The sequence below is a fragment of the Echiichthys vipera genome (genome assembly GCF_963691815.1).
Source record: "Echiichthys vipera genome assembly, chromosome: 8".
NCBI lineage: Eukaryota > Metazoa > Chordata > Actinopteri > Perciformes > Trachinidae > Echiichthys > Echiichthys vipera.
Window position 1 is genome coordinate 33,720,106 of NC_139833.1, and position 16,878 is coordinate 33,736,983.

The 16,878-nt window shown below is 42.0% G+C and overlaps 1 protein-coding gene across 1 annotated transcript in view; it reads right to left on the bottom strand.

Annotated features, from left to right (window-relative positions):
• Positions 1-16,878, bottom strand: part of tgfb2 (transforming growth factor, beta 2) — a gene marked incomplete at its 3' end in the record, with an annotated part of 202,813 nt that overhangs the window by 34,127 nt on the left and 151,808 nt on the right. The window contains exons 3-4 of the mRNA XM_083918560.1: positions 5,359-5,491; positions 5,148-5,258 (exon numbers count right to left, since the gene is read on the bottom strand). Coding sequence (XP_083774686.1) covers positions 5,148-5,258; positions 5,359-5,491 — 244 coding nt within the window. The remainder of the gene's footprint in view (positions 1-5,147; positions 5,259-5,358; positions 5,492-16,878) is intronic.

Genomic DNA, 16,878 nt, shown 5'->3' on the forward strand with positions numbered 1-16,878 from the left:
ATTAACGCCCATTGCCGCCTTTTTTTACCTTTAAGGCGTTACCATCGACAGAAGGGTATATAAAGCCGCTACCCCTAGACCACAAGAGACTCTTCTGATGTATGACCTGGTTTGAGTTGTATCAGAACTTGTCTCTGCTTTGCAAAGTGCTCCAATAAAAATATTGGTGTGATCTCAAGCCATCGTGTCAAGATCTCTCCTTCTATCCTCCGATCAACGGACCTGGGGAGGTAACTGCAGGTTGATCTCAACAGTAGCCACTTACCGAGGAGATGACTTTGGCTCTGCAGTGTGCTTTCCTGCAGCCGCGCGCCAACACATTCATTAATTAATTCATCTTCAACCGCTTGTCCCTGTCGGGGTCGCGGGGGGCTGGAGCCGAGCTGCTTTGAAATATAAAATAATCGTGTGTGTCCCCCTGGCCACCTGGCCACCATGTTAAAAAGCGATAGCTTGGCATCACAAATCACCTGTACATTTATCGAGTGGTAGTTTTTGCGATTGATGAATGCGTAATCATTCATGGATGGTGCCTTTAGACGCACATGTGTACAATCAATTGCTCCAACCACAATTTTTATTTTTTTAATTCGTTTTAAGAATCCGTTTTGATCTGTTCTTAATATGTGACTGCTTATGCTTACTGACAGCTGAGGTTTGTTAATTATTTTCAGCCAGATTTTGCTGTGCAGCACCGCAAATACACAGGCTGAAATTTGCGTACATGATCTCAGACCAGACGTGAGATTTGATCGTAGCTCCCGCTCACGTCCAAATTGATAAATGCCAAAGTTTGCCTGGAAATGGTCGTACGCACGTTTTTCTGCCGTAAGTTCGTTTGATAAATGAGGGCCAATGAGAGCAGTGAATGAGAGCCAAACAGCTGCAAATATGGCTGTACTGTTTTGGATTCTTTATTATTTATTTGTCAATAAGGGCAGCTTTTTATGTTGTCCAGCAAAAGCTGAATTCTGTATTGATTTAGAAAAAGTATGTTGCTAGAGACAGACTCTACTTTTTATGTAAATTATTTGCAATGCAGGGATATATGCTGACAAATGTAACCTTTCATTGTGGATCCTTACTGATACTCTAAAAAAGTACTAAGCAGTCACAGTGTGGAAATGAAATTCTGCTTAGATAAGGACGCATCAAGATGCATGGATTATCATTTTATAATTGCATCGCAGTCATCTGTATCATAATCAAATCTTGAGGTGCCTAGAGATTCCCAGCCCTAATCTACACGGCACTGGCTTTAATAGTACATGTACATGCTGCTCAGTTTTCAACATTAGGAAACAACTAACATATTGTTAGCAATACCTTCTACGCTTTTCTCATCGATCTGTGTATATTATCTTTATTTATTTGTATATTTTATGGTTATTTATTATATATAATAACAAATATATATATATATGTATATCGAAGGCGCCGGCAACTCTGTGATAACTGGAGGAAGGCAACACAGGAAGAGGAAGAGGGCCTGAAAACCATAAGCGTAGCAAACAGAAACGAAAAGAACAAGCCAGCTTCTTCAAAGAACCCTTTAAGCATGCCAGGCAGCTGCTGGAACAGAAGAAGAGCGGGAAGCTCGAAACCACCAGGGAGCAACTGGAACAGCACGTCAGAAAGCAGTACAGTGATCCAGCAAAGAACATCCCATAAGGATCACCGGGGTACGTGCCCGGCCTGACCTCCAGTTACTGAGTCCAACATCATGGCCCAGAAGCTCAGTGAGGTAAGGCAGGTTGTGAGAAAGGCTACAAACTATATAAGAACTGCCCTAAGGTGCTAGAGTTGCTATGGCACCTCATGAGAGCTGTCTGGAAAAAGCAACGCATTTCATCCGAATGGCAAATAGCTGTAGCGGTCTTCATTCCCAAGGAAGTTAACTCCAAAGATATCAGCCAATTCAGGAACTTCGCCCTGCTGAATGTGAAAGGAAAAATCTTTTTTCTCTGTACTGGCCAAAAGGATGACTATCTACCTGCTCGAAAACGGCCAGAAAACAGGAGTCCCAGGTTTCGCAGGGTGTGTCGAGCACTCCACAATGATCTGGGACCAGATTCAGAAGGCATAAATAGAGGAGAAGGACCTCCATGTTGTCTGGCTCGATCTAGCAAACACATATGGATCAGTCCCACACCAGCTGATCAACTATGCCCACATGCCCTCCTGCATCAAGACAATGGTTGCATCCTACTTCAACAACCTGCAGATGTGCTTTGCTCTCCAAGATTTCACCACCGGCTGGCAACAGTTGGAGGTAGGCATCGCTATGGGCTGTGCCATCTCTCCCATCTTGTTTGTAGCAGCATTTGAGGTGGTCCTCATCGGTGCAAGACAAACGATCGGAGGGATCAGGCTCCCAGCTGGGAAGAGACTACCCCCACTGAGGACGTACATCGATGACGTCACAAGCCTCATTCCGATCACAGCATGTACATCAAGACTGCTAAAAAGACTACCTGTCTCTCAAGAGAGGAGTCAGAATAGACAGCACCACCTTCATCATAGGGGGAGAGAAAATTCCACTCCTTTCTGAGCAACCCATAAAAAGCCCTGGGAGGCAGTACACGGCAGAACTTTCAGACAAACAGATTGGGAGAACCGTGTTGAATCAGCTCTCAGAAGGCCTGGCAAAGATCGACCAAAGCCAACTCCCAGGTGAGCACAAAGTCTGGTGCGACCAGTTCATACTCTACAGAAGAGTGATGTGGCTGCTGAAAATGAGTGAAATCCCCTCATCCACCAAGTAAGATGGATGGAAAGGCCAACTCATTTATCAGAAAGTGGTTAGGACTGCCACGATGCCTCTCTGAAACGGGCCTTTTCGGAAGGAACAACCTCCAACTTCCGCTCCAATCCATCAGTTTGGGCTCCAAGCAGGAAAAGACCAGGCTCGTTCCTGTCACCTTGGGGGTGGCGGAGGTGACAAGGTTGGAGGAAGACAGCTATAAGATCAAGGCCATGTCACAGGGCAGACAAGGAAGCTGGACAACCTGGGAAGGAGTCATCAACCGAAACATCAGTTGGACAGACCTTTTGAAGATCCCGCCAGCAAGGCTCAGCTTCCTTATTCGTGCAACATATGAGATACTTCCCTGTCCTCGGAACCTTCACCAGGGGTTTGGGAGCGAGGAATGCTGCATACTCAATAACCCTAATGCAAACTTCCAGCACATCCTGTCAGTTGGTGCCATGACCAGGTCCTGAGGAAGCTAGCAGAGGCGTCGGAGGGCCGTCAACAGGGCAGCAGAGGGGTACCACCTGCAGAGAACCACAGCTTCATCGGCTTCATCGCGGAAGGTGGGGGGAGAAGAGGCACCAGGCCAAAAGGAATATCTAGGCCGTTCTCCCCTAACCAGGAGTGGAACATGAGAGTTGACCTTGACAGGCAGCTTCGCTTCCCGGTCGAGATCACTGCTACATCGCTCCGCCGGGACATATCGGCATGGTCCTATAAGGCAAAATCCCTGCTCCGCATTGAGCTCATGGCACCAGCAGAGGAGGGGATTGAGGCCGCCTACGAACGAAAAAAGGCCAAGTACTCAGAGTTGGCTGCTGGGTGCCGTAGGGCTGGCTGGAAGACCACCATCTATCCAGTGGAAGTTGGATGCCAAGGCTATGTGGGGCAGTCAACCACACGCCTTCTGAGGGACGCAGGAGTTAGAGGAGGGAGCCTGAATTAGGCAACCAAAGATTCATCTCACTGTTATCTCTACTATACATACCCTTCTTTTATATTTAATATTTGTTGCTGTAATTTTCATCGTCTGGATGACACTTAACTTTCGTTGTACTATGTGCAATGACAATATGCCAATAATGAGATTCTGATTCTGATTTTATTTTTTTTATTTTTTATTTATTTATTTTATTATTTCAGGACAATGCACATTAATGAACATATACAAAGTACATGTAAATGTGCCAGATTGTAGCCCAGGGGCTAATTTCCATCTGTAGTCCAATGTAGGCAGGTTAGGTGTTTAAAAGACTAAGAAACAGAGGACATACTTAGACACACATAGACAGAGTTAGTAGAAGACTAAGTATACTAAACAACAAGAAGAGATATAAGAGAAGAAATTAAATAAAAAGAAAATGAAAAAAAAGATAGATAAAAGAGACAAGAAAATATATCTGTGTTAATGATGGTTACATATTTGGTTAGCCCTGAGCCACGCCTTAAGATGATACTTAAAAGTGGTCAAGGAAGGAGATTCCCTTATAGATAGGGGAATTGTGTTCCACAATGCACTACCTTTTACAGATAGTGAATTGAGGCTAAAAGATGTTTTCCTAAAGGGTATCTCAACATCCCTATTGACCACTGCCCATGTAACCCGAGTCTGACGATATTTAATAAATTCTTGCAGGGGGGGTGGCGCCAGGCCATGTAGAACTTTATAAGTAAGGCAACTGTATGAGAATTTACAAAAATTATCAAAACTCAATAGATTGTATTTCTCTAAGATGTTACAGTGATGGTATGTTAAGGGTTTTTTATCTAGAGTTTTAAGTGCCTTTTTGTACAAGAGCTCCACTGGCTTAAGGGTGACAGAGCCCGACAATGACCAGCTGGTGACACAATAACTTAAATGGGAAAATATCATTGCATGTAGGAACATCAGGGCAGCAGCATCTGTCATAGAACCTCTAATTTGCTTAAAATTATAGAGATTGAACTTAATTTTTTTAGATATCATTTTTATGTGTTTTTTAAAAGAAAGATTGGAGTCTATAACGACACCTAAGTATTTAAAATCTGTCACTACTTCTAGCTCTTCTGTACCCAAGGGTACCCCAGTCTGCAGGAGCTTAGAGGAGGGTTGCTTACTCAAATATATACAAACAGTTTTTTTAGTATTCAGTATAAGGCAAGATCTGTTTAGCCATGTTTGTATGTGTGTAAGAGCTGTGGAGAGGACGCATGCTGCTTCCTCTGGGTTTTTAGCTTTAGTGAAAATGACTGTGTCATCTGCATAAAGCTGGGCGTCAACATTCAAACAGTATTCAGGTAAATCATTAATGTAAAGAGATTGGTCTTTTCATGTAATTTCTTGAAATTCATACTATATAGAATAACACCAGACTTATCCCTGAACATGCCTTAACTATTTTTTGAATCAAATAACCTGCAAACCGTGCCTCCAGCTCCTCACTCTTGTTGGGAATAATGTTATTATTTGATGGTACAAACGTGCAGCATGGGCAGTGCAGGCTGATCTTGAATCCATTGTTTCTGTCTGGGGAGAAAGTAAAGTCAAAACACAGGGATGCAACAATGTTACTCATACAATAAATGATAAGGAATGTACTGCAGTGATGGGAGGAATATGCACTTACCTCTGTGGTTCAGCCATTCACTCACTGCCTCTGTCACGTCAAAGGACAGCCACTCTCCCTCAGTTTGTGTTCGTACCACCTTGCTGTCTATATATCGCTGCGTTGGGGACATCAGGTCTTTGTGACCTAAAATCTGTGTACAAAACAAAGCATGAAAGGGTAAAGCTCTGAAACAGCAATTTTATTTTAGAGCTATTTATTCAAAATGAATGAATTTGGACAGTTGAAAACAATGCCACACAGTCTGCTGGCACCCAATAACCATACTAAGATGTTGAAGTAGTCTCAGTGGATAAAGAGAAATACCCCGAAGTCCTCCTACCTTGACAACAAAATGGATCATCTGTTATTGCCTTCCAAAATTACCCATATAAGTGTTTTCTGACTTGCCACCTCACCAGGACAAGTGACAGCTTTGACCTGCTAGTGGTGCTCGATGTACAGTTACCAGAGTCAGTAGGATTCATTCTCTGGGGACCACGAATGCCCAACTGACATTGACCATGTCAGGTGTTTTTTATTCTGGGGCAACATAATGCAAACTATAGGAAAATACCCGAACAAGCAGACGCAAAACACCTTCCACTCTTCTGCTCATTATTTCTGTGCACATTGTTTTATTTAATGTTTATTGCTACAATAGAAAGAGCAGAGAGGAGAAGGTGGAGCAGAAGGCAATAGTTAGTTGTAGTCCACTAGATGGAGCTCTTGTTTTAAAGAAAAGGGCTCAATGAATGGTAATTTAGTGTGTTTTCAACCCTTTGCTGAACAGAGAGCTCCATCTAGTAGAAAATAATGAAGATGGTTCATGAAGCTTCATTTGGACGTCACTACTGATGGTCATACAGGGCCTTCACTGTGAGGAGATAATATTTCTAGAGTAGAGATAAGGATAAAGCACTTTTGCCGAGTACAAGTATGATAATGATAATGTTTAGTGTTACGTCACTTTTTGTTTTCATGCCATTAAATTATGTGGCTTATTACCCAGTTATCTTGTCACTTCCATGCCATTTGTGTGCTATTGACTTAACAAAACTTCTAATAGAACAATGTTTTACTGAACTGTTCATGTTCAGCACTCAATTATCTGGCTATTTACAATTTAGATGCTTGAGGGTCACTCTGTGTTAACTCAACCAAAGTTTGGCAGCTCAAACTTTGGATTTTGATAATTTTACTTGAGTCTGTACCATACTGTCTGCTGATTTTGTTCTTCACCTGCTAAGGGGAGTGCAATTGAATGTGAGGATGATAAATCACTCAATAGAAGTCGATTTACTCCTGAACGATATGCCCCCCCCTTCTGAAATGGTGGCTACGCCCCTGCCAACAAATGATAATGGACACAAACAGATAGATGTTATAGACTTGTAGAGTTGCATGGGCTAAAACCAGGTATTTGATTCCTCTACCTAAATCGAAATTTAGCAGTCGTAACAAAATACACAATACATCAACTCATGCAAGAGTTAGTTTCGACCAATGTGATTGGACTAGAGGTATTCCATGAGTGCTGATATACAGAACAACACCATGGGACTCTCCACTGGTCTAGCTGTTGATGCAAAACTTTGCACCACAAAGAAATATGAACATATTTCCAAAAATAATATTTGAGTTAAATTATCAATTGTCGTTAGAAGAAGACCGGGTGCGACTCCAACCTGCAGCCCTTTGCTGTATGTCATCCCCTCTCTCTCCCTCGTTTCCTGTCAATCTTCAGATATATTAAGCAATAAAGGCATGAAAAGGTCAAAAACAACAACAAGAGTGAGTAGTTTAAAGTCAGTTTGCAGCAACGTTGGTATTTAATCCCAGAAAGCTGGCAGTAAACACTTTTATTACATACAATGTCAATCTGCAGGCACAATTCGTCCTTCTGTCCCAGACACTCACTATACCTGTTACAGTACAATCTGTGCAACAATGGACTCACACGTCTCCGTTGAACTTTGTGGAGAAGAAGGACAAATCTCTGCATCCCTGCATTGATTAGCAGGGGCTCAATGACATCACTGTGAAGAATCCCACTCATCTCCTCTGCCTTTGAGCTCCTGGAGGGGGCCATCATCTTTTCGAAGTTAGATCTACGCAACGCCTACCATTTGGTCTGCATCAGAGAGGGAGATGAGTGGAAAACTGATTTCAACACCCCCACAGGACATTATGAATACCTGGTGATGCCTTTTGGCCTTACCAACACTCCAGCCATTTTCTAGGCCCCTGTCAATGACTCAGAGACATGTTGAACAAGCACATGTTCTTCTACCTTGATGACATCCTTATCTTATCTCAGAAGAAGAAGTCATACACCACGTTCAGGCGGTTCTGAATTGCCCAGCAGTCTCCATACATCGTTGGACAAGGGAACACCAACCTTTACCACTCAAGGCACGGTTTACGTCGGCTCCCATCCTCCAAGTTCCGGACACAGAGAGACAGTTCTTGGTGGAGGTGGACGCCTCTGATGCGGGTGTGAGAGCTGTTTTGTCCCAGTGGGCGGCTGGGGACCAGAAGGTCTATCCAGACACTAGAAAGTTTGTCAATGCCTGTCCCGTCTGCAACCAGCATGCACCCACCTACCTTGCAGGCCAGAAGGTTTGAATGCCGATCCGGGACCTTCCCTTGAGGATAGAATCTAAGAAGTTAGCATCCAAGTTCATCCATCCCTTTGAGATCCAGAAGGTCATTAACCAAGTCACTGTTAGGCTCGTTCCATGCGGGTCCATCCTACATTCCACATGTCCAAAATTAAGATAGTCCGGGAGAGCCCCCTGGTCCATGCAGTCCCTCCTCGTCTTATCTACGGAGGCCCTACCTTTACGGTGCACTGCTTCCTGCACTCCCGCCACCGTGGGAAGGGTCTCCAATACCAGGTTGATTGGGATGGTTTCGGACCAGAGAAGAGGTGGTGTAGTCACGGTCTGCCCTCTCTTCATTCACCTCACCTTCCAGTACTGCCACTCCCTCCTCATTAGCCCAACTCTCCAAACCTGTTTTACTCAGCTGTCTCTAATCACCACATCTCTAATGAACACAGTATATATACCCTCGGCACCATTCACTCTCACCAGCTCTCATGCAAGACTCTCCAGCGATTTGTAGACTGCCTACACGGTTTCTACCCTGCCTGCCCTGGAATACGGTTTAGTTCACATTAAAGTAGGGAAAGACATACAGACAGGGTAGTAGCTCTGGCAAGAGACTGAATGCTCTGCACCCTACAGTAATGGCTTGCTGCTCCACCAGTCCTGGATGATAAGTTGACAGGACCTTGTGCTCACTGCCCACTTTCTGGGAGATAAGACTGACACCACACACCTGGAGACAGTTTAACTGACTTAAAACTTAAATTGAAGAAATGAATCAGTGTTTGCATTAAAGCAGGGGTATCAAAGTTGTTCTTTCTTGGTTGGAATGAAAACCTGCAGCCACAGCGGCCCTTTACTGAATCAGTTTTACACCCATGCATTAAAACATGGTGGAATCATAGATATATAAGGTGAAACAAATAACAGTGTTGACCTAGCTTCGACAAAGTAGCTTATGATTAAATAAACAAAATATAATCTGTTGTTGCTTATTACTGTTATCTAATAAATGGTGCTTGTAGAACTGTTGACCAAATTACAGCCATGATTATATTAAGTACACTGCCTCTCGTGTAATATTGCTAAAATAGAAGACACAAGCCACCACAGTACCTTGGAGTACAGTTGGTTGAGATCTAGACGATTGCCCTTTGCTCTCTGAATAATTTGTAGAGTGTAACCAGATGCTGGACAAACCTCTGTTTTTCGGCTGTCTTTCAGAACTATGTGTTTATGTTGGCTCGTCTCTGCTTAATGTGTAAAACACATGTGCTGCTTTCACTGAGTTCTACATTAGGACTGGTACTGATCTCTGACAAAAACAGTTTATAGAGAAGCCTGTGAATGTTCTCATTTGTCCAGGTCATCGTTATCCCAAAAGAAATTTAAGTCAAAAGCAACTGGACTTTATTGTTTATAGTTTAAAGGAGAAAATAATAGGAGGCAGAGGTTGGTGATAAAGGAGATTTTAGGATATGGCTGGTTGAGGGCTTTTGATGATTGTATTGTTTGACCCCTCTAGGGCTGCCCCCTCTTATTTGACTAAGATTTATTTGGTGAATTATTAATTTTTTCAAGAATCTGTCATGCCCAATGTCTGTCCAACGTTCCTGCCACAGGAGGGTTTCTGTTGTCATTGTTCCCAAGCCATTGCTTCTGATGTTGCTGTTACGACTCATGCTTGCTCATGGGGGAATTGTTGGGTCTCTGTAAATCCTAAAATGCTGTCTAGACCTACTCTGTATGGGAAGTGCACTGGGATAACTTTTTTTATGATGTGACATTAAAAAAATATAATTGCATTGAATTGAATGAGGGTGGCATGGTGGTGTGATTGTTAGCACTGTCGCCTCACAGCAAGAGGGTTCCTGGTTCCTCCCCCGTGTCTGCATGGTTTCTCTCCCACAGTCCAAAGACATGCTAGGTTAGGTTTATTGATAACTCTAAACTGCCCGTAGGTGTGAGTTTGAATGGTTGTCTGTTTCTGTTTGTCTCTATGTGCCCTGTGATAGACTGGCGTCCTGTCCAGGGTGTACCCCGCCTTAGGCCCAATGTCAGCAGGGATCAGCTCCAGCCCCCCCGCGACCCGGACCCCGGATAAGCGGTTGAAGATGAGATGAAAAAACGTATAAGCTCATCGCTGGCAAACACAAGATTGAAGCTCATACTTAGTTTTAACAGATCTGTCAATTAAATCAACGAATCCATTGGCCAACTAAATCATACATATGTCTTGTTAGTCTACCAAGAATTGTATTAATTCCCCCTTTGAGGGACGGTCCCTTTGTAACCCTTAAGGCAAAGTTATGCTCAACATTTAATGCTAAGTTAAGGGATATTAAATGCCTTAATGGTTCTTCAAAGATATTTAATCCCTTTGATTCTCATTTTAACTTGTGTAATTTTCTTTTTATACATATTTGTATGAGCACTGTTAGAGGGAGTCTGAGAACATCTGCTTCACTGTAATTGTTGCATATCACACTAAAGGACATGAACAGAAGTAAATTGCAATAAAGCAAATTACAAAAAAGCCCTGAAAAATGTAACCCAACAGCATGACAAGCATAATGCGATTAATCACATAATTGTATGTAGTTAACTTGTGATTAATCATATTCTTTTTTTATCTGTTCTAAATGTACTTTAAAGGTATACTCTAATCAACATGGGAGTGGCCGAATATGCAAATGTACCGTAATTTCCGGACTATAAAGCGCACCTGACTATAAGCCGAACCAGCTAAATTTAGGGTAAAATACAGATTGCTCCATATAAAAGCCGCACCCGACTATAAGCCGCAGGCGTTTTGATGTGTAATTACCGTAGTATATAGGGGTTCCTGCTACCACGGAGGGGATTGTCGGGACAGAGATGACTGTTTGGGAACGCAAAGCGTCCCATTTATTAACAATAAATCTTTCAATCATTCAATCAAACTTTCACATCTTTGACATGGCGAACAGCATTCGTGCAGAGTACAAATAATACAACGGTGCAAAGTAAGCCAGATGTCTGCCTCGGTCTCGCGCATCCTCGGTAGTGCGCGCTCCTGGTTACCGTAAGCCGTAGAAAAGTAGTCCGGAAATTACGGTATGTTTATTATTGCAACAATCCAAAACAATGACAAATACTGTCCAGAATATTCCCCAGAATAAACTCAAAGGCACTGCATGCTCCCAAAAATGTGCTGATTCAATGCAATTCATACACGCAGTCGTTTGATGCGATGCAAATTATTGCCAGCAAAGCCTCGTCCTCCTTAATGTTAATCCGCCTGCAAGCTGTAGCCACCCATCTAGCTATCACTGTTGAAAGTTTATAGTAAGGGGGAGGAGCCTCTCTGTATCAGCTGTATGCTTGTCCAGCAGGTTGTATTTGAGACTGGCTGTACTCCGGTGGTAACTCAGTTCACATGGGCAGTAAATGCAGATAACTTTGGTCAAGAGAGCCATCTGGCTTTGAAGCTAAATTTGCCATTCAAAAAAGCATCTTTATTCATTTCTGCTCAAGGAGGTTTGTTTCTGTCTGTTATCCACAGTGTTTCTGCTGCATCGCTTCCTGATTTCACAAACTACTGGACGGGGCGAGTATCATAAACCTGGTCTTATTAGGAGAGATGGTATTCATCCTACTTCGGAGGGTGCCGCTCTCATATCTAAGAACCTTGACGCAGTTGTTAGTGGTCTAAAACCATGCCAACCCAGTGTTGGGATCAGGAAGCAGAATCACAGTTTAATACACCTCTCTGCGCTGCCCTTATCACAGATGCCCAGGAAGTAGAGTTGCAGTCTTACACACCTCTCTGTGCTCCCTGTGGAGCATTTTCCAGCTCAGTATATTATACAAACGCTGTCTTCCCCACGATCATCTATATTAACCAGATCAAAAATGAAAAGAAGAGGAGCTATACAGAAAAACTTGTTATAAATTGACACAAAATCTGCGATAATGCAACAAAATCCAAAAATGGCGCCCTGCTAAATTGGAGGAATCTCGCTTAGTTTGGCATGAAAGTCTAAAGACATATAGGAAGGTCCTCTGTTGTTCCAGAGCAGCCTATTACTTATCTTTAATAGAGGAGAATAAGAACAATCCTAGATTTCTTTTCAGCACTGTAGCCAGGCTGACAGAGAGCCACAGCTCTATTGAGCCACGTATTCCTATAACCCTCAGTATTAACGACTCGATGACCTTCTTTACTGACAAAATTATAACTCTTAGAGAAAATAAGCCTATCAACAAAATCATCTCGCTTGGCACCAATTTTTCTTAGAAACCTTAGAACCAACTGTACGACCTGCTATATTCTTGGACTGCTTTTCTACAGTTGACCTTAACAAGTTAACCTCTACTATTTCGGCATCAAAGACTTAGGTTACTTAAAGAAGTGTTACCCTTTAATTAGCACTCCTGTACTAGATATGATTAACATTTCTTTATCAGCAGGTTATGTACCAGTCTTTTATAGTAGCTGTAATTAAACCTCTTCTTAAAAAGCCCAGTCTTGATCCTGAGGTACTAGCCAACTATAGACCTATATCTAACCTTCCTAGGACTTCCAGTCAGGATTTAGAGCAAATCATAGCACTGAGACAGCACTGGTAAAAATTACTAACAACCTTCTAATAGATTTAGACAAAGGACTTGTCTCTGTACTTGTTTTACTAGATCTTAGTGCAGCCGTCGAAACTATTCACCATCACATCCTGCTACATGAGCATCTAATTGGCATCAAGGGAACTAATTAAGCTGGTTTAAGTCGTATTTACCAGATAGATCTCAGTTTGTAAAAGTTAACGACAAATCCTCCATGCACACTAAAGTTAGTCATGGATTTCCACAGGGTTCTGTCCTTGGATCGATTCTATTCACCTTATATATGCTTCCCTTAGGAAATATTATAAGGAAGCACTCCATAAATTAAGTGAAGGAGTTCAAGTACCTCGGGATCATGTTTACGAGTGAGGGGATGATGAAGCGTTACTTTGGCCGGAGAATCAGAGCAGCCAGGGCGGTGTTGCGGTCGTTTTACCACACTGTTGTGATGAAAAGAGAGCTGAGCCGGAAGGCAAAGCTCTCGATCTACTGGTCAATCTTCATTCCTACCCTCACCTATGGTCATGAAAGTTGGGTCATGACTGAAAAAACCAGGTTGCGGGTACAAGTGGCTGAAATGGGTTTTCTCAGTAGGGTGGCTGGAGTCTCCCTTAGAAATAGGGTGAGAAGTTCAGCCATCTGTAGAGTAGAGCCGCTGCTCCTTTGCGTTGAAAGGAGCCAGTTGAGGTGGTTCGGGCATCTAGTAAGGACGCCCCCTGGGCACCTTCCTAGGGAGGTGTTCCAGGCACGTCCAGCTGGGAGAAGGCCTCGGGGAAGACCCAGGAATAGGTGGAGAGATTATATCTCCACACTGGCCTGGGAACGCCTCGGGATCCCCCAGTTAGAGCTGGTTAATGTGGCCCGGGAAAGTGAAGTTTGGGGTCCCCTGCTAAAGCTGCTGCCCCCCCAACCCGACCCTGTATAAGCGGTTGAAGATGAGATGAGACACCATAAATTTTCATTGTTAAGCTGATGATACACAATTGTATTTCTCGATCAAACCAGAAGAAACCAATCAGTTAGCTAAACTTCAAATGTGCATTAAGGAAATAAAAAGCTGGGTGTTATTTTTGTTCAGGATATGTCCTTCGATTCTCACATGAAACTAACGACAAGGACTGCATATTTTGACTCCATCGCTGCGCTCTGAGAATGCAGGGCTACTACTCCTAGAGTCTCCAAAAGTAGAATGGGAGGCAGAGCCTTCAGCTACCAAGCTCCTCTCCTGTGGAACCAAGTCTTTTTCAGGAGGCAGACATTGTCCCCATGTTTAAGAGTAAACTTAAAACTTTCCTTTTTGGTAAAGCTTACAGCTAGGGCTTGCGAGCCCTTAGCAATGTTGTTATTTTTGAACTGATTTTGTTATGCTTAATGATGCTGCTATAGGCCTAGTCTGCTGGGGGATAATATATGATACTCTGAGCTTCTCTCCTCTCTGTCTGTATAATTCATGTCTCATCAATGCATGTTACTAATTCAACTTCTTCTGTTTGTACTTTGTCGTCTCGCAGGTCTCTGCTGATTGTGGTGGTGCCTGCTACCGTGGTCCTGCATGACGCTTCCTGCTACTATTATAACTATTAGTCATATATACTATCACTAGTCTTATAAACTATGGAATTTGTAGCCATTGAGGCACCATCTGTGGTATGTCTCCCTGTGTCGTAGCTGCTGTTGCCGCTGCTCATCATTATCATGTTTGCCATCATAACTTATATAATTTTCATATTCTATCACCTTAGCTCTGCTTGTTTCTACTATTCTGCTGTATTAACTGCCATAACATATAAGTCATATTCACGTGACTATAGATATTATTATAGTTACTGGAAGTGTGTCCGTCTTTGTGTCTGTCTTTGTCTCTCTCTGTCCATCTGTCCGTCTTTTCTCTCTTTCTCTCTCCTTTTCTTCCTCCCTAACCAGTCAAGACAGATGTCCGTCCTCCATAGAGTCTTCCACCGTACTCTACGGGGGAATTGTTGGGTCTATGTAAATCATAAATAAGTCATTGAGTGTGGTCTATATCTACTCTGTAAAGTGTCATGAGATAGCTTTTGTTATGATTTGGCACTATAAATAAAATTGAATTGAATTGAATTCTTGGCTGTTTTTTGTACTTTTAAGCATTTTTATTTTGAAAGTATTTCTCATGTAACAGAAACCACTGAGAGTGACTTGATTGTTCTGGATGTTATTATCAGACTGTTGGCGATGTATTTTATACAGCTCTCTGGAGATTTCCTGTGGTTGCCTTTAAAAGGAGCCCGCGACGGGTTAATAACCTTATTTTAAGGTTAATAAAATGTACCTGAATTCATGGTAGGCATATGTTACGGACAATGAACACAGTTGCATTTAATGATGATTACAAGATCCTGAGCAACTGTTCAGTCACTGGGTCACTTTCTCCATCAATCAAAGTCACCTGTCACAGCCATAGACTGTATAAATGAATGGATGGAGTGACTGGTTCTGAAAAAGGAAACCAACGCAAAAGTGCCTTAAGCATGTACTCTAGCCAGTGTCTGGCATGAGGCGATACGTGGGTTGCAGAAGACATCGTGTTGCATTCAAGTCAACGGTAAAAATTATCAACTTCTAACTTGCTCTGTGGCTACAATAAGCCAGTTGTAGAGGTTTTTATTGTCTCTATCGTTAGTGTGATGCCTTTTACAATACTCACTGGTGTTAATTTTTTCAAATTCTGTCCCAGTTGGAGTCAAATAGACAATAAAGCAGGGGATTGGGGGCGTGGCTTACTTGTGATTGACAGGTCTCAGAGAGCTTGTCTATCAAACCTAACGTTAAATCAGCCGTGGAAACCTACAGACGTTGTTCTTCGGTGTTCGCAGTTGGTTTTCAGTTTAACCGGTTGAACTAAAGACACTCCAAGCAGTAAGTCGATAACTCTTGCATAGTTTTGCTATTTCTCTGTGAGTATGTGCTGTTGTAAGTTTAATTTTTTTAATGTTTTGCAAATTAACATGAGCCTGTATGGCTGAATCTGTCACATCTATATGATGTATTCAAGTGCTTAAACAAATGTATGAATTTTCCCATCTTGGATAAACATAAACATGTTCAGTTTAATAGCAGATGCATATTGCAGATGTGGTAAGTTGTTTGTTTATACAGTTTTTTTGCACATCATTTTGTAATATGCAACTGTCATAAACAATCCTCACATTCATTGCAGATGCATATTGCAAGCATTAATGTGAATATACACGTTATACTATTATGAAGAGTCTGAAAGCACAACAGTAAACAAACGTTTTATCAAAAAGGATTTCCTTCAGGTGATGTAGGCAGGCTGATGCAGTGGTGGTGAGGAGACAGCCAGACCCATCCGACACGTCAGGTCTGTGCAGTACACACTGTGAGGAGGATCATGATGATGCACTGATCAAACAGTAAATTGATCAAAACTTAGTGGTGAATGTAAAAACTAACATCTGGTAACGTTTGAGGGTTTCTTTATTTTATTTGGTATAATAATTTATTTGATGTTGTTTGTCTTTTTGCTACATCTGTAAAGGGTCTCCACACAGAGAAAAGTGAGTGACCGGTGCCAACAGAAGGAAGAGCTCATCTTTGGAGGGGCATATTTGGTGTCATTCATCTGGTTGTAGAGAAGGGCGACTGCATGGACGACATTTTTAGTTCTCAAATGTGTGATGATGAATGGATGGATGGTAATTTATACGTGATTCTACAACACAGGGTTGCACAATGAAATGCAAGTTGTATTCACTTTATGCTACACAAAGAAAACATTTTTATTGTGAAGGAGGATCATCACCAAATCACTGATGCTCACCAGGCTCTGTTAATGTTGTGAGCTCTTTAAATCACCCACTGCAGCTTTGCCAGTAAACTACTGTAAACATTACAGTATCTCACTGTGCTTTAGAATTACAGTATATTACTTGAAATAAATCTACAGTTATTTGCTGTAAAGTTACAACATGATATTGATGATATTTTTCAGTAAATTACTCATTAAATTGAACTGCATTTGAATCTACAGTATGTATCCTGTATTTAATGATAATTACAGACTGTTACTGTAATACTACTACTACTACTACTAATAATAATAATAATAATAATAATAATAATAAAGAAATGACAGCATGACAGTATTCATTTTACAGTTCCTTTTCAAATATTTATTAAAATAAAAACAGTGCAACACATGTAAACATGATGTGTGTGTGTGCGTGTGCGTGTGTGTGTGTGTGTGTGTGTGTGTGTGTGTGTGTGTGTGTGTGTGTGTGTGTGTGTGTGTGTGTTTGTGTGTGTGTGAAATGATCAGAAAAAGTCC